The 26828-nt window shown below is 40.9% G+C and overlaps 1 protein-coding gene across 1 annotated transcript; it reads right to left on the bottom strand.

Annotated features, from left to right (window-relative positions):
- Positions 1 to 2336: 2336 nt before the first annotated feature.
- prkaa2 (protein kinase, AMP-activated, alpha 2 catalytic subunit) lies at positions 2337 to 23032 on the bottom strand. The gene is made up of 10 exons (XM_038268747.1): positions 22860 to 23032; positions 19716 to 19857; positions 17034 to 17127; positions 13694 to 13838; positions 12960 to 13047; positions 8310 to 8534; positions 6938 to 7100; positions 5598 to 5936; positions 5392 to 5518; positions 2337 to 2944 (listed from the first exon to the last, which is right to left on the bottom strand). The coding sequence occupies exons 1-10, from the start codon at positions 22957 to 22959 to the stop codon at positions 2694 to 2696; spliced, it is 1674 nt and encodes a 557-aa protein (XP_038124675.1). The 5' UTR covers positions 22960 to 23032; the 3' UTR covers positions 2337 to 2693.
- Between the last annotated feature and the right edge of the window lie 3796 nt (positions 23033 to 26828).

The following is a 26828-nucleotide window of genomic DNA, read 5'->3' as shown; positions in this document are numbered from 1 at the left end:
ATCTGTGCTGATGATGTATGAATGTAAACTTCTCAGTTAATCTGGTATCCTGTACCCAATGTTGGCATCTTAATCACGTACTGCTCATCCGCTGATACAAATAATCAGATTAGTAGAATGACTTCTTCTGATCACCATGGAGGGATTTCAATAAAAAGTATTAAAAAGCTTTTGCAGATTTTCAAGTCTGCAGACCAATGAGACGGAAAAATCCCTCAGTTTTATGTCAAACGGTAGGAAGGCAAACATTCGACCTTTTCCACCAAAACAAGCGGGATGAAACTCAGATGAGGGAAAAATATTAAAGCAGTTTTCCGTTCAATTTGAACATATTTTGGAAAAAAAAATAAACTGACATATATCAATGCCTGAAAAAACAAACATCATAATGATGTGCTCTCATAATTATATAGTCCTTTGCAGCAGTGAATCACACTGTAGTGTTTATCTACACAGCTTGAAACAACTGATTCACTGACGTCTAAGAGAAGTCAGCAATGACCAAACAGTCGACAGGAGCCAATCAGAGCAGAGCAGCCGCTCAGACGGCGACAGTACACAATAAAATAAATGCTTTTTTTCCCACCATCTCTTTGACCTTCCAGGTTTCATGACCAGCTCTGTATCTTCCAGCACAGATAGCTTTCCATTAACATGTGTGCAGAAATATCTGGCATTCTTTAAGGCATCTGTGTCTTCTGCTCCGCTGCAGCATTTACACGCCATCTCATACGGCAATACCTGCATCATGTCCTCTCTGATTAAAGGAAAAGTCCGGTCAGCAAGAAATCATCAATAGATCATTATCTATATCAAAAACTAATACTTTTGCTGTGATTTAATAAATTTAGTAAAAAAAATAAAACAATAATTTTCGTCGTGATCACTGAGTCGGGGACCGGTGTTGTATCAGTAGAGCATACCCCGTCAGACCAGCATACCCATAGTTAATACCTGTTTATCCCTTTCATTTTGTATGAAAAATAAATTTTAGACTACCTCAAAGGGGTGAGTATCCCATTAGTCATGTACAAAATCATTTTAAATTCTTACTTTTTGGTGTTTTTTTGAAACGTGTGGCGATCTGAACTAAATTTTTTATTTTTTTTGTACATGACTAAAGGGTTAAACGCCCGTCGAGGAAGTTTGAAGTCTATTTTTCGGACAATATTGACTATGGGTATGCTGGTCTGACAGAGCGGCCATTTTTACCCAAATATAGTAGCCCCTCCCTCCTGCCATCTTCCAGCAGTGACGTCACGGTGCGGTAAGCCTAGCGCCATTCTCCCCGCTTTACAAGCTAAATCAATGGGAACTACTAGACACATCTGCAATCAACAACAATTATTGAAGATTTCCAGAGGACTTCACCATTGAAATTCACCAGAGCTATAGTGAAACTGACGATGCCCACGTGCATGGCAGCTGGATGCTGGAATACATCGGGGAAAAGTGAAAAAAAAGAGTTATTCCACCTTTCTGATTCCTGATCCTCCACGGACGGGTTGGTCGTTGGATCGCCAACTTGAAGAGGGAGGATTTGCCATCGAACTTCTGGCCAGAGAAAAAACCCGTAATATGTAGCCAACATTTGGAAGAAGAATGTTTTCAAGATGACTTGGATAATAGCGCGTTGTGACAAACACCAGATACAGCACTGGGACTTGATCAACAGCCGATACCGCACCGTGACGTCACAAACCAGTAGGTGGCAGTAGTGTTCTTTGACAAACATGGATGCCTCCAGTAAAGCACATTCACATGAAAATTACTCTGAATTAAAAACACTGATCATTTTTTGAACAGGATGGAATCATTTCAGATTTGAAGAACTTTTAGAAGTTTTAAATCTGATTGTGAACGGACTTTTCCTTTAAATGACTTTTCTCTTCTTTTTTCTCAAAAGTTAAAGCGACACCATTTGTTCCAGTACGTCTTCAGTAAAGCCATCTGCTGTTTTTCAGCTCAGTGCGTTCTCGCCTGCTCCTCTTTCTGATGTCAGAGGCCTACATGTTTTTTTTTTAAATATAAAATTGTGTTTAAGTCCCACTGATAAGCTGAGCAGCAGCTGCTCCTATCAGAGCACGTTGGTATCGGACGGCGGACAGCGGCGTGGCACGGGGAGACAGTGTGCATGTTCTGCACAGAGAGCAAGCAGCACAGGCAGTTCTAAGCATCAGCGTCGCACCAGCCTGCCGTGCTTCATTAAACTATCTTAAAACTACTCAAAAATTAGGTCAAAAATCTGTGGAGATGTTTGGAATAAAACTAGTGCCTAAAAAAATAAATATGAATCTGATATCTAAATAATAATATTCTTTTCAATGTAGAAAGTGTTTTTTTTGGTATACCTTTGAAAATATATTTTTTAAACTATAATAAAGTAATATAAATATAAATGGACAAACATACCACCGATACAGAAGCTGAAATCTAGTGATGTTCCTCCAGAAACAGCTGCTAAAGACGAGCAGCAGAACGGACCTCAGCAGGATGTCCGGTCATTAAAAGGATCTACGGGAGGAGTGACAATAAACGGGACTTTTACCGACTCTGATGCGATTCTGACCTGCGATTCCTCCCCTTTTTTTTTCTGGCTTCCATAAGTTTACCAAAAACCTCCCGGATTTGCAGCTAGCCCTAAAACACACACGTACTTCCAGGTTACAGGGAAGCCTGGGAATCAGCGGACCTCAGCGAGCCAGCGTGGTGATGAAACTGGCGCACATTTCAAAGAAGTCCATGGTGTGAGATCCCTGACGTGGGGTAAGCAGGGGGGAACTACCGGACAGGGAGCCGGGCAGAGAGGAGCTCAGCTGGGGCAGATCGATAGCGGGGCTCGCAGAGTCGATGCTGAGGCGGGGTCTGTGGAGACCGGCGGTGGAGCCGGACCGCTGAGGGGTGGAAGAACCAGATTTCAACCCAACGGCCTCCATGATGTCATCTGTGGGAAACAGCGAAGCAGACGGACTATTCAGTAGCAGCCTAGCCTCAGGATGCATTGCTGACTCTGTGGCTATTTGTTCTCATGTTCAGGGGGGGGGTTTACCATAAGGCAATACTAGGCAGTTGCCCCAAGTTCCTGGGGGCCCCATAAGACTCTTTTTACATGTATGGTTAATACAACTCTTCCTTATTTGTGCACATTAATTATGTTTTTGATAAAAGTCCTTTTGTTAAAATGCCATCAGAACGCTGATAATATTAAGTGTGTCTCAGCCCCCCCCCCTTCAGTGTCCACCATATTGGATCAGTCCATTTGCTGCACATGTTCAGAAAGGTCCAAACAGACAGCAGCAAACCATTTGAAAACAAACCATGCAAAGAGCAGTGTTGCCAACTTAGCGCTTTAGTCGCTATATTTAGCCACTTTTCAGACCCCTCTAGCACTTTGATTTCTAAAAAGCTCCTAGCGCCAAATCTAGAGACTTTTTTCTGCTACTGGAGACTTTGGAGACAACATCTAAAAGCAGCGAACTCTGCTCTCCAGAGCGAGTAGATTGGTAACCCCGCCTCCTGCTCTCCTCTATCTTGTCTGCTGTCATGATTCATGCAGCTATTATTTCATCCAAATGAAAAATGGAGAACAGAGAAGCAGATCATGGCTTGTCTACAGTGAAAAGAAGGACTGGGTTATTTACTTTGGCCTTTTTGGAAACACAGGAAGGAGCAATCAGCTAAGTGAGCTTAGTGCTTGGAAAAAATCTTTCATTCCTTTAGAGACAGCATGAAAAGTCAGCTGAGTACAAAACATAGAGAGGAAAACAAGAAGAAAAGGGACAAGAAGAGAGGGACACAACCTAGAACAGATAATGGATGTCTATTCTATAAACATTTCTATATCTGGAGAATGGGGCTGTTTGATGTGTTGGCTTCTAAATTCAGAGGGGCCCCTGCCTGTCTTTGCCTAGGGCCCCAAATTTTCTAAATCCGGCCCTGGTAGCAGTAAAGCCTCAGGATGCGTTGCTAACTTTGTGTTCTCATGTTATTAGTATATAAATAGCGTGTTTTACAGAAGGTCACCTTTATATATTTAAAAAGAATAATCAACATATACCGTATTTTCACGACCATAAGGCGCACCGTACTAAAAGGCGCACTCTCAGTTATGTGTGCCATTTCTGTATTTAACACACACATAAGGCGCACCGGACTATAGGGCGCGTTTTTTATATACAGGTACATGTCCTCTACTACCTTTAAATACCTCTACTGCGTATTTAAAAATACAGCGGGGGCAAAACTGAGTATGATTGTGCTTTATTCATGTATTTATTACAAAGTATTAATCAAACCCATCAAAGTCATCATCCTCTGTTTCTGAATTAAACAGCTGCGCTAAATCAGACATGCCAGTTTCCCCTTCTTCGCTGTCAGAGTCACTTTCCGTGCAGCGCGGCTCCTCAGAAATAATGCCGGCTTTTGCGAAAGCTGGAACAACAGAGCCAGCAGACACGTTAGTCCAAGCATCAACAATCCATCCGCTAACGGTGGCGTAACTTGCCCGGCGCTGCCTTCCACTTATCCTGAAACTGTGGTCTCCGTCGGTCATCCATCGCTCCCACGCCGCTCACAGCCTTACTTTAAACGGCCGGTTCACACCGATGTCAAGCGGTTGAAGTTCCTTTGTCAGACTTCCCGGAATAACAGCGAGCACAGCGTTCATTTGTTTCACCATGTTTTTCACATCAGCTGTGAGATGGGCACGCATGGAGTCACAGATTAACAGCGATGGTGATGCGTGGAAAAAAACCACCTGGTCTCCTCACATACACCTCCCTCAGCCACTCTTTCATCATCTCCTCAATGAGGAGATGAGGAGTTCTGCATAAAGCACATACCTGTTCTTTTATACACAATCCACGCCCACACTTCCCCCTTTAATGTTCTCATGGCGGTCTCAACAACGTCCGCAGTAACAACGCACTATAGGGCGCGCCGCACATTTTGAGGGAAAAAAAGATGTTTATATGCGCCTTATAGTTGCGAAAACACGGTAAATATAATATTACATATTTTTTTTTATGTTGACAAACATAAAAAACCCTAAAAACCCTAAAAAAGCAAAACAAAACAAAACAAATAGCTACACATCAATGTATTTAAAACTTTACCTAAAACTAAATCTCTAGATTTACATTGTTTGTAGTGAAAGATTTGAAAAGATTCCTTTATTAAAGCTTTTCAGCATCTTTACCAAGGATGCCGATGGATGTGAGGGGCACCATGCTGCCATGCGTGACGTGCTGCTAAAGCGCTCTGACTCAATCGTTTTAATCTAGTGTCACTAAAGTCTAAAGAAATGCATATTCTAAGTAAAGTTTATTTTATCTGCTGGTTTTTTTTTTTTTTGTCAGAAAATACAAAGATGTGCATTTTTCCATGGATTACCATCGATGCTCTTGAAGTCGAGGAGGTAGGACCTGTTGTCGACTTGGTAGAGCTGCAGGCTCATTTTCACCAGGTTTCCAGTAACGGGATTTTTCCGCCGGACACGCAGATGATACGGGTTCACCACCTGCCACACAGGAAAACAATCGGATGAACACTTTCCTTTTAACCACACAGCTTAATGTCCCCAAAAACAATCCTGTTACCTTCCAGTCAAAGTTCAGCTGCTTCATGGCTCTGTACACCTCCGCCATGATGTCGTACGGCCGGCTCTGACTTCTGATACCGAGGTGCCATTTAGCCTTCTTCACCGCCAGAGGTTTGGGCCGGGTTGTGTTCAGAGCATCCAGAGGACAGCGAGATTTGGGGCTGTCGGCCAAAAGCGGAGGCATCCTCTCTGGGTGGGGTTTGACGCCGGGGGGCAGCGGCATGCCTTCCTCTATGAAGGAGCCCTGTGGAGGACTGGACGCCAGGTAGAACTCACTGGCCTGGGTCATGATGCGCCGGTTATCTATGATGAGGTGATAAGCTACTGCTAACTGATCCTAAAAACACAAAGCAGAGTGGAAATTAAAGATCATTATTAACTTTATTCTTCTTTTGTCTGTTGCTTGTTTGTTTCGTCATAACTTGTTTCTGCATCTTTCATTGGGTTGCATTGATGTGTTTTATAATAAAGGTAAGATAAGGTAAGGAATCATGATGGAAGCCCACGATTTAAATTGCCTGGTTCTGTTTTCTTACTACTTTCTTAAAGGAAAATATTCAGAATTCAAACTTCTGAAAGTTCTTTAAATCTGAAATGATTCCATCCTGTTCAATAAATGATCAGTGTTTTTAATTCAGAGTAATTTTCATGTGAATGTGCTTTACTGGAGGTATCCATGTTTGTCAAAGAACACTACTGCCACCTACTGGTTAGTGACGTCACGGTGCGGTATCGGCTGTTGATCAAGTCCCAGTGCTGTATCTGGTGTTTGTCACAACGCGCTATTATCCAAGTCATCTTGAAAACATTCTTCTTCCAAATGTTGGCTACATATTACGGGTTTTTTCTCTGGCCAGAAGTTCGATGGCAAATCCTCCCTCTTCAAGTTGGCGATCCAACGACCAACCCGTCCGTGGAGGATCAGGAATCAGAAAGGTGGAATAACTCTTTTTTTTTCACTTTTACCCGATGTATTCCAGCATCCAGCTGCCATGCACGTGGGCATTGTCAGTTTCACTATAGCTCTGGTGAATTTCAATGGTGAAGTCCTCTGGAAATCTTCAATAATTGTTGTTGATTGCAGATGTGTCTAGTAGTTCCCATTGATTTAGCTTGGAAAGCGGGGAGAATGGCGCTAGGCTTACCGCACCGTGACGTCACTGCTGGAAGATGGCAGGAGGGAGGGGTTAATATATTTGGGCAAAAATGGCCGCTCCCAGACTCAGTGATCGCCATGAAAATCCTTCCTTGCTCACTGGACTTTTTTTCTTTAATATTTTTAATAAAAAAATATTTTTTCTAACACTGGCACACATTGTTCCATGCATATTTTCTGACCTGTGGATCTCCGCTGTAGAGGCTGGACATGACTTCAGAATCGGTGCATTCAAACTTCTCACACACCTCCCTGACGGCGTCCTCGTCCAGGACGGTGGCGTCATACGACGGGTCCTCTGGGAACAGGTAGCCTGGCAGGTCCTGCTTAAACCAATCATGCTCCCTGTTGGAACACAGAAAGGTCACAGATGTGCTGCTGGAAACAATTAAAAAAAGATTTGGAAGTAGGAACTTTTTATTTAATTGAATTTTTATATTACAGTGCAAAGCAAGTGATTTTGATAAAATTAATATCATTTATGGTAACCATCTTAATCTCCAAAGTAAACGAATCAAATAATAAAGTGTTAAAAATTCATAGAAGGCGGCCAATGAAAAATAAATAAAAGCAACACATAAAAACAAAAAAAAAAGAAACCTCAACACTAACGTCATTTTCCTATTCAAGTTCCTATATATATTCCACTCCCTTTCCTCTGACATACAATTATAACAATAACTGAACTTTATTGATTTACCTCTGCATTTAACCCCTCCCGTCGGGGATCAGTGGGCTGCCATTGTGCGGCGCCTGGGAAGCAGTGTGGGGTTAGGGGTCTTGCTCAGGGACCCATAGGGGCAGGCTGGGGGATCGAACCGGGAATTTGCAACCTTCTCAGAGCACAAGTTTGAGCTGTAGCTGCGTGCAACGATTGAAAATATCGCACAGTGTCTGCCCGGCTTCAAAAGGAGGCTGTTTAAGATATTTACAGCAGTAATAAATGTATAATTAGTTATTTTGTAGGAAAAACAAATCGATGGGCTGCTGTATTCAACCACTAGTTAGTATAATATTTGATAATAATAACTTTGATTTGATGGATATGATGGGATTTTCTCTCCTTAATAATAGCACTTTTGACAACTAAATACTAGAGCCCAGATTAGTCTAGAACAGAAAATATAAGCATCGTCTGGGAAAGTGTCGCTTGCTTCAGATTAGAAAGAAATAAAGAGACGAGAGGGAAGATTACCGTCTCCAGAGCTCAGCGATGAGGATAAACCCGGATTAGAGGTGGTAAAGGTTTTCCTCCCTCAGGGAGAAAGGACCACTGGCAGGCATGAATGCCAGATTAGCCGTCATTGAGAGGTGTGCGTTCATCTAACGTTCAGAAGCGTTTACCTAAAGGTGGTCGTTTTCACGTGTCAAAATGTCATGTCTGTCTGTTCCCTTTGACTACCAGAAGGCTAAAACCAACAATATGCAGAATGGGTTTAATGGGCTGAAGGGCAATTTTCTGCTTCGACCCCCAACTGGGACCAAACCAGCTTTGCAACAAATCCTTTGGGCCCCAACGCAGCTAACCAGCTGATAAAATGCAGAACCTCTAACCTGATGTCTTTGATGGTGGCTCTTTTCAGTGGATCCACCTGCAGCATGAGCATGAGTAGCGAGGCCACGGAGCGGGTCAGGTACTCGGGGATGTAGAAAACGCCTCCTCTGATCTTCTTGAACAGGGTGGGGACGTGCTCATCATCAAAGGGCAGAGTGCCGCACAGCAGGGCGTACAGGATCACTCCACAGCTCCAGATGTCAACCTCTGGGCCTGCATACAGCCTGAAAGAGACCAGACAGGGTTTCACAGCTCAGTGACACTAATACTGTAAAACACTTGGAAATGATGATCGGTTTGGTCTATAATAAAGATGGACTCGACCTTGAAATTTATGCTGGTTGAGATTCTAAGTCATCCAGGTCAGAGTCATTACAAAAAAGTTAAAAATTAATCCAGCGGACTTTCCGTAAAAATTCAAAAAATATCCACTGGACTTGGTTTTCAAGATTTGAAGACGTTTCGCCACCTCTCCAGGAAGCTTTCTCAATTCAAATGTCTGGATCCGCAGTGAGTTTGAGTCTTATATAGACAACGCCTTGTGGACTTTGTTTCCAAGTTTGCAGACGTTTCTCTTCCCATCCAGGAAGCTTTTTCAATTCAAAATGGCAGAAATAGCGTTGAGTACATCCATCCATCCATTTTCCATCACGTTTATCCCAAGCAGGGTCGCGAGGGCTGCGGGTGTCTATCTCCAGCTGTCCACGGGTGAGAGGCGGAGTCCACCCTGGACAGGTTGTCAGTCCATCGCAGGGCAGCGTTGAGTTAAAAAACCTACAATTCAGCAATTGAGTGGATTCCATCCCGATATCACCCCATTACAAGGGACCAGAGCACCTCGCCTATTCAGCCAGGCCAGCAATTCCCTCTAACGACCCCCTTTCAAAGACATAGACAGGTATGGGGCATTGCAGGCTAACAAAGAAACAAAACGAACCCCATTTCTAAGGGGCGGACCCGTTTGTCAGGTTTAATTTGCATATTTTCTAAACCAAAGCAAGGCTTTGTTGGTCCACTTTCTAAAGCCTGGAACTCAACTCTATTTCTGACATTTTGAATTGATAAAGCTTCCTGGATGGGAAGCAAAACCCCACCAAACTTAGCAACAAAGTCCAGTGGATTGTTTTTTTACTTTTTTGGAACCTTGAACTAGTTTACATACAGTTGGTGATAATCTTGAAAAAAATGAGTCATTCTAGCATCCTAGCAGTGCCAGTTGCAAATGCATAAAAACACAAACGTGTCCCGACACTTTCCAACAATAACCAGCTGGATGATAAAGGGCGTAAGTCTGCTGACTCACTCATAAGCTTTTTACAGGTCTTACCCATATCACCATCAACTAGGGGTGAGTGTTGGCATGTTGCAATAACATATGTGTCACAATACGATATTACCACAATATAGCAATATCACCAAAAATTTTTAGATAAAAAAGAAAGTGCTGTATATGTTCATTAGAAGCCTTAAGGCTGGTTTATGCTCAGAAACCAGGACCTCTGCGTGTGTCGCAGTTAACGCGGATATGGCCCCGCCCCTTCCGCAGACACTCTGCTGCACCTCTCCAAAACTATAGGTGACCGCAGACAATGACGCAGACAGGAGGCCTCTGATTGGTCAAATCTACGTCCGCTCTAGTCTATGCATATTTCCTGTTTGGTTCCTTACCGGCTTGTTTTGTTTGCCTGACCGCCATTGTGGAAAACAACTGGTGAAGATTGAGCAGCTAGAAGAGCGAGGTGCGCGAGAACGCTGGGACCCTTTTTCCACCTGGATCCCCGCTCTTTTTGGCCCTCATGTCCCTCCGTTGACGCGCAAACTTGCCCCCATTTCCTCACCGCCTCGGCTTTATCCTGATTGGCCCTCTGGTGTGGAATAACATAGCGCAGACCACGCTTCAATATTGGGGATAAATCTCAAATATCTGCGACACGCTGCTGCGGGAGGATAACCAGCCCTTTAGGCTTAAACAACGTTTTTTTCCTAATGTAAACAAAATAAAACTTGTTTTTTTTTCCAGTTCGCAGCAGTGATCAAATATAAACATTGTGAGAAAAAAAAAAAAACTAGTGCAAAAAATTAAAAAATAAAGCACGCATTGATATATGGTCAGTTTGATGCAGAGACTGTGACATGATTTAGTCTTCTTTGTTTTATGTAATGTACACTGCCTGGCCAAAAAAAAAGTTGCCCCCCCAATAAAAGGTCATTCACTCTAATACTTTGATGGAGCGCCTTTAGCTTTGATTACGGCACGCATTTGCTGTGGCATTGTTTCGATAAGCTTCTGCAATGTCAAAAGATTTATTTCCATCCAGTGTTGCATTAATTTTTCACCAAGATCTTGCATTGGTGATGGTAGAGTCTGACCGCTGCGCAAAGCCCTCTCTAGCACATCCCAAAGATTCTCAATGGGGTTGAGGTCTGGACTCTGTGGTGGCCAATCCATGTGTGAAAATGATGAGTCATGCTCCCTGAACCAGTCTTTCACCATTTGAGCCCGATGAATCCTGGCATTGCCATCTTGGAATATGCCTGTGCCATCAGGGAAGAAAAGGTCCATTGATGGAATAACCTGGTCATTCAGTATATTCAGGGAGTCAGTTGACCTCATTCTTTGAGCACATACTGTTGCTGAACCTAGACCTGAGCAACTGCAGCAACCCCAGATCATAACCCCGCCCCCACAGGCTTGTAGAGTAGGCACTAGGCATGGTGGGGGCATCACTTCACCTGCCTCTCTTCTTACCCTGATTGGCCCATCCCTCTGGAACAGGGTCAATCTGGACTCATCAGACCACATGACCTTCTTCCATTGCTCCACAGTCCAATCTTTATGCTCAGTAGCAAATTGAAGCCTTTTTTTCCGGTTAGCGTCACTGATTAGTGGTTTTCTTACGGCTACAGAGCTGTTCAGTCCCAATCCCTTGAGTTCCCTTCGCATTGTGCGTGTGGAAATGCTCCTACTTTCAGTATTAAACACAGCCCTGAGTTCTACTGTTGTTTTTCTTCCATTTGATCTCACCACACGTTTAAGTGATCGCCGATCACCATCATGCAGGATTTTTTTCCGGCCACATTTCTTCCTTGAAGATGATGGGTCCCCACTATCCTTCCAGTTTTTAATAATGCGTTGGACAGTTCTTAACCCAAGTTTAGTAGTTTCTGCAATCTCTTTAGATGTCTTCTCTGTTTGATGCATGCCAATGATTTGACCCTTCTCAGACAGACTAACGTCTTTTCTACGACCACTGGATGTGTCTTTCCACATGGTTGTTTAGGAAATGAGAAGTTGGGGTTAAATAACTTGTTGCCAGCTGAAAGATAATCGCCCATTTAGTAATTATCCAATAGGAGGCTCGTAGCTATTTGCTTAGTTGAATCCAGGTGGCGACCTTTTTTTTTGGCCAGGCAGTGGAGTTTTACATTCAGAAGTTATTTTGGTATCCATGTTGTTTGAGTCAGTCCACGTCTTCCACCATTACTGCCACAACTACAGGTATGGGGCTGCGCCGCACAGCGCTGTCTGCCAGAGTGACAGATCCCATTTTCCTTTTTCATTATTGGTGAAAATGTTTTGTTGTTTTTTTTAAATCGATATAAGGAACCCAAAGTTCGATATTATATCGGGCAGCCAATAGTCATGATAAATCACCAAATCAACGTTTTCCCCACATCCCTACCATCAACTATATCCAGACTCAGCATCCTTGCTGATGAAGGGCATTATGCTGCCGCACCGTGTTTCATTATGCAATATGTGTGTCCAGGTAGATTCGGAGTGTAACGTAGCTTTTGCACCTAAACAAAGAAGTTTGGCTTCTAGTCTCCACCGGTGGGAGCTCCTTCTGCAACATTGTTCCCTACTTTCATTGTTGGTCAAAGTTAAACAGAATCCCTTCAGGGTTTTCTCTGCAGCCTCTCCATAGTTACCACTGATGTCTTGGCTGTTATTCTCATTCAAGCTCTCATTATCTGTGTTATCCATTTGATTTGCATTTTTTAATTTAAGATGGACTAAACATGCTTTGTTAGATGTCTTTAAGTTTGGTATAGAATACTTTTACCAGTCTGTATTCCTTGGCCTTTGTGAGTTGTTTTTTTTTCTCCTAATTAATCCCTAAAGCGTTCATAGAACGGCTGCTAATAACCAAAGGTTTATGAGATACTGGGAATGTATTGAGTCACTCTTTAAAGGTGCTTAGAAGAATCGAATCTTAAGGGTTTTGAAATGTTTTTAAATAATTTTTCCTCCCATTTATTAGTTCTTTTTTTGTAAATCATTTATATTTAATATTAATGTGATTAGTTAAAGGACTGAGTCCAGGAAATTAACCTTGTAACTTACTTAATTGGCTGAAATTAACTGGACTGAAAGTACTAAATAAAAACAATCCAAATGCTGATCTGTGTTTACTTTTAAAGCAGCGTCCTGAACATATCAAAATCAAGCCACGCCAAAGACATACTGTGATAAGGGTGTCCTTCAGGAGGCCAGGAAAACTAGAAAAATAAGAAATCTGCCAGTAGAGTTCAATAAATCACTGCTTCTAATGTGTATGAAGACATGAAGAGTAATTAGAGTGAAAGGCTAAAGTTTAATAATAAAAATAATCAGAATCAGTCATGGATTATGAATCCAAACACACCTTCCTGAGATGACCTCTGGAGCTGCGTAGTTGGGTGATCCGCAGCTCGTTCGTAAGAATTCTCCATCTGACATCATGTTTGAAAGTCCTGTAAGCCAATCACAAGGCAAGCACACATTAACGTCCGTCTCTATTTACTGTAACAGAAAATAAGCAAAGATCAAATTGTTGCTTCTGATCCTTTGATACAAACAGAATAAACTGAATGTTGCCATAAGGTGGCAATATTACCTCTCCTAGAGTCTAAACACAGAGCTGCTCTGATTGGATGAGCCTCCCTCTGTGACCCCCCCCCCCCTCCCTCTGATCACCGTCGTCTTCTAGCCCGGAGCCAAAACACTCCTCCCGCTGCAGAGACACCCCCCACCCCCCTTCTGCCACACCCCTGCCGATTCCTTCCCTATCAGATGACACTGGGCCTCAAGGCTTCCTGCCAGACTTGATATGAGACCTGGCCGTTGCTAAGGGCCGTCTCACCCCCCCACACACACACACCCGCTGTGTACAAGGGCCCTCGCCTGTTCCAGAAAATATTTCCCTCTCTCATGGTCATATTGCGTTCAATCTTCTGTTGTCAACCCCAAAAAAAAGAATCCTCTAACTCACAGGTCTCTACTGAGGTCTATTCCTATTAGTTCACTCGTAAATAAATTTATCAGCTCCAAACTACAACATTAAAATGCAGGATTTAATCACACAGATACTAAAAGATGCACATTTTTATGGGATCTTACCAAAGTCAGCAATCTTGGCGTTCTTGTTGGCATCAAGCAAAACGTTCTCCGGTTTGAGGTCTCTGTGGACCACCATGTGCCGGTGACAGTAGTCCACAGCAGAGATAATCTGCTGGAAAAGACGGCGACCCTCTGAGTCCTCCACCTGAGAGACACCATGTAACAGGAATGAATTAAAACCTTACATATCATCGACTTTAACTTGCTCTTTTCATCTAAGGTTTTTTTTGTTTTGTTTTTAGTGAATGGTCACAGAGATGATTTTGTGGCTTTATTCTAACTACAGTGGATTCATTTATGAACAGACTAAAGGTGTTACCATGTAATTATACTCAAAGCTGTATCCCTTGATTGGTGGCCACTGGGGGGCAGCACAAACAACATGATATCTCCTTGCTACAGTCGTAGGCTAACCTGACTCCGCCAGATGGATTTGCTCCGCATATCCATCTGGAAACCTTCCGTTGAAGTAATTTTGGGAAGGGGCGAAAATACTGGTTAGCTGATTGGCCTATGTTGGTGATAGACGGGCCAAATAAACCAATCAGATCAACAAAGCATATGACGTACTAACAGAGCGACGACGAAAACACAACCACAAGCCAGGCACAAGCCAATTGATAGATCAATCTCTTGCCGAAACCAGTCGGGAGAAGAGCAAAAACATCTTTTCCTCTGAGAAAAGCCTCCAGAGCAGTGTTTTGCTCCTCTTTCAGTCAAGAAATACTCTGTAATTCCGATAAAACTTGCTCGATAGCCACGCTAACGCTAGTTTCATTGGCTGAAGCCGCCATGTTCTTTAGACTGAACTGTCGCGCTTCTCGTTGCATCACACCTCAACCCGCCTCAAAGCCAACGCTGATTGGACGTTCGTTTGGTGAACGGCTCCAAATTTTCTTTAACGGAGAGTCTCCAGACTGATTAGCGAGTGAAACCTTGAAAGCTCGCGAGATCAGGATGGTCTCACTAGGCTAGTCGTAAGCATCCCAAATTTCCCCACTTTCCTTGATGGACCCTTGGCTTGTCCGCTACAACTCCTTTTTAAACATCTAAAATATTCTTTCTGTCATGATTTGTGGACAATAAGATCTAAAGAGAAGCGTTATCAAACCCTGTAATTCAATGAAAGGGTGGAGTCAGGGGGAAAAAAAATGCACACCCAAGAGACCAGTGGCTGGAAGGTAGAGGGGATTCGGCTGGTGTTTGACTGGGAAGGGCCATTTTGAATGGCTGCTACTGTACTTTGAAAAAGTAAATTACTGCCTTTTCTGTTAGAAATGCAGCATATTAAAATCAGTTTGTTTTCCCCTCTTCAGCTCTGACCAGTAATTGGCTAGTCGAATACTCAGGAGTACGTTAAGAAAATGTATTACTCCCCAGAATAAGTATAAATATAAGCAAAAGTACGTATATTCATTAGTTTAGGTGTTGGAAAAATTCAGAAACCTAAATTTAAAACTTTGTATTTTAACAAAAGATAAGGAGCAGTTTAATCGTAGTAAAAAATCTAAAAAAAAAAAAGTACAGATGGTTACCTTTTCCATTGAGTAAACCCATATTTACATTACTGTTATGGGTCAGGAAAAGGACATTAGAGTAAACAGTAGCTGTAAGTGGGTAAGAATAGACTTCTACCTACTAAACATCCAGCAGTTCCTGTTGTAAAGACTTGATAAGCTACTTGATAAGGTAAAGACAAACACACAGCTCATTACTGCCATCACTACCTTTTAGAAAGTGTTATCAATATTTGATTCTGACACCAGAGTAAATAAGAAACATCTGACTTTCCCCTCTAGTAAAACCAAAGCAGGCTGAGTTCTTCAATGGGCAGCTGAACAATTTAAACATCTTAAACTGGAAAACATAGTTATAGCATATCCTCAACCACATTTTAATGCTAATGCTACGTTCAGACCGCACGCAGTACGAGAAGCTAAAACTAGCGTTGAACCAATGCAATGTTTTGGCCCCCATACCGATAACCGATACCTGGCTGTGCAGTATCGGCCCATACCGATACCATCTGTTTGAAATTGATGTGTGTATATATGAAGAACTGCAAACTACTGGATGTAAAATAATTGCCATCATGGTGTGTCAAAGCTGCTGCCTGCCTTTGTGAAGGAGGAAAAATATTAATAGAAATAATCCGATACCGATATCGATGCAACACTAGCAAAAACACGCTGGATGCTTCATTTCTGATTCTTGTACAGGTTTAGTTCTGACGAACGGCTGATGGTCTCTGCTGCTCTAGCTTTGCGGTGGTAAAGCGGGTCTGATGCGCGGTGGGCGGAGCTACCCTATCCTTTCTCTGCCTGGAACAATGGCAGCTATATTAGCTGTGATCAGCGGGTAAAAAGTAGTTAGAATCTATGTTGAAGTGAGAAAGTCCTCCTGAAAACATGGTCTGTGCAGTCAGTTCATCCAGATTACCATCCTGCCTTCAAAGATTATTCCTCTGTGGGAGCCGCTCAGACCCCCACATACCGGCGCTGCGCTGTCACTGGGAATCCCCAGCAGCAGCTGCCTCAGGCCCAGTCGCCTCTTCACTGTCTTTCACTACTGTTTGCAGCTCCTGAACGTTCTTCACATGCGTAATCCAAACTGCAGGCAGCAGGATAATAAAACCGAACATATTCTGCCGGCAGGTTTCTGCATTTGAAGTTAATTTAGGCGTTAATAAACTGTTTCAGAGGAGTGATCATAGCGCTCTGCATCAGCAGTGCTGTGTCTGACTCCCTGCCAGCTCCCAGATCAGCTTCTCTGGTTGGTTGATGCGGCACGTCCAGCAGCTAAGGTTACATTTTACTCCAGCAGCTGCTGCGTTCGCAGCGCGTCGCTGCTCCTCCTGCTCAAAACGCGCTGCAGGACCTTTTGCCTTCATGCATGTCAACCATTGACTTTGCACGTAAGCTAGCTGCTTCTGCTGCCTCTGCTGATTGCGGTCTGAACGTAGCGTAATGATACAAAAGTAACTTAAAAATAGAAAAAAAAGCCTTAAAGGTATAAAAGTATCAGAGAACATAATCTATTCCTAATAGTTGTCATTTCAAACCAAAAATAATTGAGTAATGTTTTTTTTGATTTGAAGAAGATTCCTCCCCCAGATTCTAATAACACTGGGAAACTTTATTATATAGTATTTACAAAAAGACACATTCTAAAGACTGAAGTCCAATTTATGGAAAAATACGTTTTGATTTTGCCTGAATTATTAGAATTATCTTAATAAAAATGTCCAAAGGTTTAAAAAAACAGATTTAATACCAATCTATAACCTCTTCAGTGGGTTAACCCAAATCTTTATTATTTTCCCAAGAAAAAAAAGAAGTACCCTTCCGTTTTTGCAGATGTAGTCAAACAGCTCCCCTCCGGACACGTACTCCATGACCATGAAGAAATCTGTCGGTGTGCTAATTACCTGGTAGCTGGGAGAAAAACGGCAGGTTGTGTTAACATGAACTCTGCTCCAAGTATCTAAAGTCAGTTTAAAAACAGGACAACATGCGCAGCTTAAAAACAAGCACTAAACGTAGCAGGGCTTGACTGAGCAATGCTTTCATAAAGGTCATGTTTATTACACTGCAAGGCCAACCTCACAAACTGCTGCTTTAGGGAGATAGTGCTCTTCATTCCTGTTAGTGGAGTGTTACAAGCCCAGCAGCGGGGGGGGGGGGGGAATAAATCCAAAATAAATCACAATCCTTTCTCCTCTATGTAAACACACAAAGCTTTTCCAGACTAATGAAATCAACATAATAAAGTAACTGAGCTTGGCCTTTTCTGCCAACATCTGGGATGAATTAGAACGCACCTTCCTTTGGTCTACTGGCTCATCAATGGTTGTTGTTGTATAGATGCTGTTAACCAGATCAGGGCAAAATCTATGCAGTATTTTAGCAGCCGATTAATCTAAAGATTGATTGTTTTGACCATCAATTGATCTAAAATGAGATAATCTTTGTGAAACACCATACTTCTATAAAACAAAAAACATTTTAAATGGCAAAACTTGTCAAATAAAAAACAATTTTTACCTATAATAAAGACATATGCATATATATATATATATATATACACATTTTTAGGTGTGCATATATATATATATATATATATATATATATATATATATATATATATATATATATGTGTGTGTGTATATACTGTGTATATTAGGGCTGCAACAACGAATCCATAAAATTGATAAAAATCGACTTTTAAAAGCGTTGGCAACGAATTTCATCATCGATTAGTTGTGTCGCGCGATTAATGCGTCATCCGCCGCCGTCGGCAGCTGCTGCCGTTAGGCGCCTCCCCCATCCCAGCCCCGTTCTCCCGCAGGAGTCCCTCTCAGCGCTGCAGTCAGAGCCGCAGGATGTTTACCCTCAGCGTCCAGACTGCAAATGAAGCGTGTATGCGCCGGGATTGATGGCCGAAATTGATCACAATAATTAAAATAGCCTGCGCTTTGTAAAGCGAAAAAAGTCGTAACATGCAACTTTTGTAAAAACAAATGAACATGGCACGGAAGCAACACTGTTATGATACAGCACCTGAAAAGGAAACACGTTGGAGCCTTCGATGGCAGTGAAGAGAGCTGATCAGCAGGATGAGCGGCCATGTTTGTTTGGTTTTAAAGTGGGGAAACGTAACGTTAGTTTCTCAGGTAGCTCATCTGATGCTTTCCTTACCTTGTTAGTAGGTTACAGACAGTGATAAGGTTGGCTACTTATTTTACTTTTCATTTCATTTGAATTAGCTTAAGCAGCGTTTATATTTTCTTTATAAATAAATTAACTTGCAAATTATGAGGGCAAGGCTTTTAAAGTTTAAATCTTCTGGCAAAGATAAAGTAAAGAAGATCCTGCAATTTATGGAAGTAAAGCAGAATAAAATCCAGCAAGATCAGTAATATGTCAATTAATTATCTGCCACATTCCCATGTAAATATCTGTCTTTGGAGGATGTGTTTTTTAGCACCCCTAGTTCTCTCATTTTTATTCCAAATACAATTTATAATTTGAATCACAGGGCTATTTTTATCTCTATGGTTCAGTATTTTCTCAAGTAGCAACTTTAACTGCTATACTTTCCTGTCTTAAAAGGCAGAACTCTTCTAGTCTAAAAAAACCTCATTTGTTGAAATGGGGGGGCCTATTGTTTGAACCCCTTAGGGGCTTTTAAAAACAAAAATGTCTTATTTTGCGCTTTATGAAACAAAGTAGCCTATATTTTGTGGATGTACAGCTACATTTCTCATGTAAGTTTGCGTAGTTTTAACACAAACATTTATTTTTCATATTGCACCAGTACAGTTAATGAGCAACCTGTACTTGTGTGCTTGTTTGTTCTGTCTAAAATGTTTATTTTGGAATAAAGAGGTTAATATAAAAAATATTTTTTGTCTGATTCATCGATTAATCAAAAAATAATCGGCCGATTCATCGATTTTTAAAATAATCGTTAGTTGCAGCCCTAGTGTATATATATATATATATGCACACATACATACAATAAGTATTGAATTTTCTGACTTATAGTTTGAGCCCCAGTGGCTTTGTCTAAGTCAGACAGAATTCCTTGTAAAGAGCGGAGAGCTCACACATCTGAGTGTGAAAGTGTCGACTGAACCTTAAAATAACACAGATTGTTGGCTGACAAAGAAAGAAGACAGCATTTAAAGTCAACTAACACAGGATTTATCTGAACTGGAGGATCTGAAAAGAGGCAGGTTTCTTTGTCTAGGTCCATGCATGTATGATTCTGTGCGATAAAAACAGGAGGCAGTGTTATTGTTTTTGTGTTTTCTAGCCTGTGGGAATCTTTCAGGTATGACCCGTACAGAACAGCAATAGTAAACATGCAGGAACCAGGAAGCTCTGTTATCACAGACAGCATAACACAGCACCAGCATTAAAAACAGCCAGTTATAGAACACTGATACGTTTTACGTCAAATTCTTGCTAGAAGAAACTCTTTCACTCGCTTGGGGAGTGTGAGTCTTTCTCTTACTTACAGCTTGATGATGTGAGGATGTCTGAACAGTTTGAGATTCTGGATCTCTCGCTTGATTTTTCCAACAACATCCAGGCTGCGGATCTTCTGTCTGTTCAGGATCTTCACGGCGACTTTGTGGCCTGTCAGTTGATGCTGTCCGACTAAAATAGCAAAAACACAGACAGGACACACAAATTAATTCCAGGAAATCTCTAGATAACTAAAAATGTAAAGATAACCGCATAAGATTACTCTTTTGTTTTTAAACTGAGGGTTTCATCGGCACTTGCGATGTAAGAAACACAGATCACCACCAAGGGTGCCGTGTATTCAGTAGCTCAAACTCTGTGGTTAGAAATATAAATAACATATATTATTCATAGTTAAACATGTCTTATCTATGAAGTTTTTGAGCACGCATTCAAGAGTAGAACTGCATAAACTTCTCTAAACAGCATTAAATCATTTAGCACTAAATAAACAAATCATAAATGGCAAAGCAAGAAAATCTCTTCTTTTTGTAACTTTTTTTCTCTGCTTCTGTCTCCTTGAACCCCAGTGGGCCTCAGCAGATGGCCGCTCACACTGAGCCTGGTTCTGCTGGAGGTTCCTTCCTGTTCAAAGGGAGTTTTTCCTCTCCACTGTCGCTACAAGCATGCTTAGTGTGAGGGATTGCTGAAGAGTCAATGACTCGATGCAATCAGCTAGTTTTCCTTAGATAGAAAACTTTGAATCAATCTGACTGGATGATCTGGTTGAACTGTGAAGTGACCTGAGATGACATGATGTGAATTGGAGCTATAGAAATAAACTGAATAGAATTGAAAACAAAAAAATCAGAGAGAGATCACGTCCATGTGTCAGTTTTATGGAAAACTGACACATGCTTTGAGACTTCAGCAAACTCAAAGTGGATGAAATGGAAAACATTCAAGACAAAAGACAGCGACAAAAAATAAAGAACTAGATAAAGCGGATGGGACAAAGGTGAACTAGAGAAATGGCTCCCAAGCAAAGGTTTTATGTTGAGTGTGAAGTGTTCATGGACTACGACAAGTTTTAGAGCCAGGTTAGAGATTCTTAAATTTTTTTTATTTTGAGAATAAAGTCGTAATATTACAAGAATAAAGTCATCATACAACAAAACATTTCAGAAAGAAAGCTTGGAGCTCCGCCCAGCAGATGACGGCCGACCAGCTGCACCAATCAGCAACCAGAGTCCACTTTGACATCCTGCCCAGTTTGATGCTGCTGCTAAAAGATTTCCTGATTTTTCAAACCGATGCTAAAGTAGAACTTCACATGATGCTCCACATTCCTCATTTTAGGGAAGACAGGGCTTCTCGTAGGAGTTCTCATAAAATACAACTTTATTCTTATAATATCACAACTGTATTCTGATGATTTTACGACTTTATTCTTGTTATTTTATGACTGTATTCTCGTAATGTTACGACTTTATTGGCATAGTTTTACAACTTTATTCTCATAATGTTACGACTTTATTCTCGTAATTTTATGACTTTATTCTTGTAATTTTACGACTTTATTTGCGTAGTTTAACGACTTTATTCTCGTAATTTTACGACTTTATTCTCGTAATTTTACGACTTTATTCGCATAGTTTTACGACTTTATTCGCATAGTTTTACGTCTCATAATGTTACGACTTTATTCTTGTAATTTTACGACTTTATTCTCGTAATTTTACGACTTTATTCGCATAGTTTTACGACTTTATTCTCATAATGTTACGACTTTATTCTCGTAATTTTACGACTTTATTTGCATAGTTTTACGACTTTATTCTCATAATGTTACGACTTTATTCTTGTAATTTTATGACTTTATTCTCCTTTATTCTAGTAATTTTACGACTTTATTCTCATAATTTTACGACTTTATTCTCGTAATTTTACGACTTTATTCTCGTAATTTTACGACTTTATTCGCATAGTTTTACGACTTTATTCTCATAATGTTACGACTTTATTCTCGTAATTTTATGACTTTATTCTTGTAATTTTACGACTTTATTTGCGTAGTTTTACGACTTTATTCTCGTAATTTTACGACTTTATTCTCGTGATTTTACGACTTTATTCTCGTGATTTTACGACTTTATTCTCGTAATTTTACGACTTTATTCTCGTAATTTTACGACTTTATTCGCATAGTTTTACAACTTTATTCTCATAATGTTACGACTTTATTCTCGTAATTTTATGACTTTATTCTTGTAATTTTACGACTTTATTTGCTAATTTTTTCAACTTAATTCTAGTAATTTAACGACTTTATTCTAGTAATTTTACAACTTTATTCTTGTAATGTTACAACTTTATTCTCTTAATTTTACGACTTTATTCTCGAAATAGAAGAAAAACTCAGCCCTAGCCTGGCCCTACTAGTCGTAATGTACATTGTGTCAGTAAACAACTGTGAAAAATACAAATAAACTTTAAATGTAAAAAAGAATAGATTTAACAAGCGTTAAACATAGTGTCCATGAACTGCTTCAGCTCACACAGGACAAAGCTTTGTTTGTTTTTCTTTCTATAAGTTTTTATTGAGCAGTTTTAATGGAGCAGGCAGGTGAAGGTGAGTTAGCTACAGGATGGTGTGAGGAAGCAGCAGGCTGAAAGGCTAACAAGGTCATTCTGAGCACAGAAACCAGCTGAGGGAATAAAAACCCTTCAAACATTAAAGGTTCTCCTGTCATAACATTAAGCTAACAGCCGCTACACCTTTAAACCCGTTAATCACATTTTAGGCTTCCACTATCAAACTGGACGGTTCTGATTAAAATATAAAAATCCCAATAAAAACTTAAACTATATTTCTTTAACAACACAATGCAGCTGTATTAATATGATGTGGGTTTGAATCCCTTCGTGTTATTCCACCTGCCTCAGCTGATAACTGCTGGCTACCGACAGGCTCCTCGGTGAAACAATTTGACTTTCAAGTGCTCGAATTCTTACGCGACAGCTACGCAGGAAATCTGGTCCGCGTCTACTTTTAAACGTGGAGTTACGCTAACGGCTCACTGTCAAGTTCAACCCGCTACACTATGTCAGGAGGCAGGGCGAATATTAACATGAACTCTGACAGCTAAAACACACATTGATGTTTGATGTGACACAAAAAGACGTGACTTAACTCTTTACTTTCCCGAACGTTCCCACTCCGAGCGTGTCACCGAGAATGTAATGGCCGATCTTTACCCTGCCTTCGTGCTTCTGTTGTTGCCGCTCTGCCATCTTCTCCGTTACCGACGGCAGGGCTGGAGCGGTGAGCTGCGGTGCGCTGGGTGAGCCGTTTGGCTGCTGTCTGTGGGGCAGCACGGGGGGGGCGGGGTTTGCTGCTCTTCCCACAATAAGGAATCACGCACGACGTGAAACCGCTGCTGCGGCGATGGACGGAAATGATTGAACCGAACTACCATCCCTAAAGAGCAGCAGGAGTATTACCGGGAGCAGAGCAGCAAGAGTCTCCGCCTGGCCTCCCACAAAGGATCAACATTTTAAATACTGTCTGAAAATTCAACAGTCAAGGTTACTTATTTCCAATATTTCAAGGTCACGTTTTAACAGCATGAAAAGTCCTTGGTGAGGTTTTACAAAGGAAAAAATAACAATGTTAAAAGCACTGGCGGTTCTAGACTAAATGTATCAGGGGGCCATGAGGGGCCCAGCGTGTTTTCAGAGGGGCACAGAAAAGCATGAAATAAAAACAGGGCAATTGATTCAAATATATCAATCTAAAAGCATGAAGTGAAATTTCTATTCAATTAGATTTAATTAAAATTTAAAAATGTCTTATTGGATCAATATACATTCATAATTTGGAAATTTACATATATTTGACCTAATTTAAGCTAAAATCTGAATTAGAACAAAAAAAAATGATAAATTCAGCTTTTTTTTTACATTTAGCAGATGAAAACTGGGATCCTATCTCAATACCACTGAAGCTATCACGTTATTGTTTTTAAATAATTAGTAAAACAGAATTTTAAAGAAAAAAAAAATTTAATAGATCCAAAGGACCTATCAGTAACCATGTCTATTCCGGCACAGTTCAGAGTATTATGTCTTCAGTACAGGGGCCATAACAGGGGCCAGGACATGATATACGGGGGCACTGGCCCCTGTTGGCCCCTGTCTAAAACCGCCCATAGTTGAAAGCACTTCGGTATAAAAAAAAGGAAAAAAAAGAAAGAAAGAGCAAGTTTGGTATTTTAAGAGAGCCACAGTCGAGGTTGCAAACCCCTCATCTGACACATGAAAACTTTGATCCTATTTTAGTATTTCAATTCAGTTTATTTCTATAGCACCAAATCACAACACATGCCATCTCAAGGCCCTTTACAATTCAACCAGATCATCCAGTCAGATTGATTCAAAGTTTTCTATCTAAGGAAAACCAGCTGATTGCATCGACTCATTGACTCTTCAGCAATCCCTCACACTAAGCATGCTTGTAGCGACAGTGGAGAGGAAAACCTCCCCTTTAACAGGAAGAAACCTCCAGCAGAACCAGGCTCAGTGTGAGCGGCCATCTGCTGAGGGCCACTGGGGTTCAAGGAGACAGAAGCAGACATAGAAAACGAAGCATAGATACAAAAGGCAACTGTCAACCAGCTCCACAGGCGGCCCCGTCCAGGAAACACACAGCCAGGCAGACGAGCTCCGAGCCAGCTCCCATGTCAGAGGATGAGGATAGCACATCCAGTTAGTCACAGTCAGAGAAACAGGACTACACTGGAAAACAGGACAAGCTCCAACATCTAGAAACAAAGGTGTTGATGGCAGCAGCACAGCTGATATTTCTCTCCAGGATGGAGTCACAGCCAAACAGGAACAGACCAGATGAAGCTACTATGAGAAAAAGCAGAGAGAGCAGAACGTTAGAGATTGAACTAACAGATTCTGCAGAGTGGGAGAATAGAGATAGAATGAAGCAGAATGATGAAAAAGGGGTCCCTATGTCCTCCAGCAGTCTAAGCCTATAGCAGCAGAACTATAGAGATAGCTCGGGCCCCTGTTGGCCCCTGCCAAGAACCGCCCATGGATTAGACAGCTTTTACAGCAGAAAATAAACACATTAGAATTTCCTATTTTGAAAAGCAGCAATAAACAGTTTAATTAAAATGAACAAGAGTCTCAAGCTGCCTGTTTGTTTGTTTGTTTTTTTTTTGTTGTTTTTTTGTGATGCATTGGAGTGAGATTTATTGTGGCAAGTTTTGTTGAAAATTGCATTCCATCAAAAGACAAATGTGGGTTAAAAGTTGTCAGGGTTGAATGAGAGGACTGACCAAACCTGACTTTCCACATGTTTTTTTTTGCATTTAGCACATAGGGTAGTTGGCTTATAAGGTCCACTTATCAGTCCCATAAACCTGGAATAGCTACTTCTCTTTATTTAAAAAAAACATGTAAATCCCTTTATTGACCCACAATGGGGAACTTCACTCTCTGCATTTAAGCTCCCTTTGGGGAGCAGTGGGCTGCCATTGTGCAGGGGGTCGGGGTTAAGGTTCTCGCTCAGGGACCGCAGGCTGTTGGGATCAAACCAGGCACTTGCAACCTTCTCAGAGCACAGCGCACTGCTCTAACCACTGGGCCAACACAAGAAGAAACTTCTTATTGGATGCTAAAACTTTTTTATAAAGGACTGCTTTATAATTTCTAATGGAGATTTTTGTTTTTTTCTTTGTAAAAATGTAAATTTGTTAAAAGGCTTTTATCTTGATGGACCCATCCGTTGTCAGAAGTGATTGAAGGTCCAGACTCCACCGAGTCTAAGTGGCTTTTATGGATCAGAAAATGTCATTTTCATTTTTACATTTTTTCCAGCCTGGATCTACTTAAAGCCTTCATTTTGGGTTTTGATCACTGACTATGTCCATTAGATGCTTCAATCCAGTGGTAAGTAAGATACTATTGATCAAAGTGTATTTTACAATATAGAAAAATAAGTATAGATATAAAAGTTTATTTTATTTTTTGTAAAGGAGCAAAATGATTAATTTGATTTTATATTTTCAGTAAGTGTAGCACATACGGAGGATGTTTAACTGTGACGTCACCGGCTTCCGGGTAATTGTTTGATATTTACACATCTAGACTATTTCTCTCCTCAAAGTCCCCTTTAATAGAATCTCTCCCTTGTTTTACAGTCTCTGCCCTGCAGAAGAGGATTAGGGCCACTGAAAAAAAAAAAAAAGTTAACCGATTTTTAAATTTTATTTCAGTTTAACACAGTGGCACGGGAAGGGGGGTGCTGCGGGGGCTGCAGCCTCCCTCGTCATAGCATCAGCCCCCATGGTGGGGGGCTGTCGAGTAACATAATATTGTACTTAAAAACATGAAATTATTTATGTATTTATTTTTTAAAAGACTGTGTTTGATATGGGATTAAAATGATGGGCTGTGTATAAGATATAAACTAATGATTCATTATTTTAATATTTCATAAAAAACTAGGCTACTCCCCCGGAAGTGCTTCCGCCACCTCACATTCGTTTAGGCATGGCTAGCAATAGGCAGCAGAAACGTATTTCTGACTATTTCGAGGTAAGAAATGGTTTTAATTTCCCTATACTGCCGCCGAGCATTTATTTAGCGTTATTTATTTCTTATTTATTTATATATGCTGTGCCTATTCGTCGTAGTCCTGTGGCTGAAGAAGTCTACGCTAGAATAAGGCTGCATATCACTAAATATTATGTCTGTATTAAGCTATTTAGTGATAAAATTTGAAATTAGTAAATTTTTTTTGTGTGTGTTTTTTGTTTCAGAAATGAAATCATTTCCCATATCCATAGTCGAATGGACTTTCAAGACGTTCAATGCTCAGTTTAGGCGATATTTAGGCCATGTTTTATTCAAGTATTCATGATCCTGTTGATTGGGAGCTTTTGTTTGTTTTGAATGATTAAAAGAGAAGAAATAAAGTTTAAAATGTTCATGCTTTGTTCCGATGCATTTTAAATGGCAGTTTTTTGCGAAAAATGTAGGCCTACAATATTCTGTTAAAAATGTCAGCAACAGCCCTCAACATAATGACGTCATGTGTTTTCCAACCCAGCCATCAGCCCCCCTCGCTTGAAACAGCTTCCAGCGCG

This window comes from Cyprinodon tularosa, unplaced genomic scaffold (genome assembly GCF_016077235.1).
Source record: "Cyprinodon tularosa strain WSP-4 unplaced genomic scaffold, ASM1607723v1 ctg119, whole genome shotgun sequence".
Classification (NCBI taxonomy): Eukaryota; Metazoa; Chordata; class Actinopteri; order Cyprinodontiformes; family Cyprinodontidae; genus Cyprinodon; species Cyprinodon tularosa.
Note: the sequence above shows the minus strand (reverse complement) of the source record. Positions and strands in the feature narration are given on the sequence as shown.

Coding starts and splice junctions, on each gene's coding strand:
- prkaa2 (XM_038268747.1), bottom strand. CDS start 22,959: ATGGCAGAGCGGCAACAACAGAAGCACGAAGGCAGGGTAAAGATCGGC. Junction 17,128..19,715: donor CATCCTCACATCATCAAGCT/GTAAGTAAGAGA, acceptor TTTTTCTCCCAG/CTACCAGGTAATTAGCACAC. Junction 2,945..5,391: donor CGACTTCAAGAGCATCGATG/GTAATCCATGGA, acceptor TGTTTCCCACAG/ATGACATCATGGAGGCCGTT.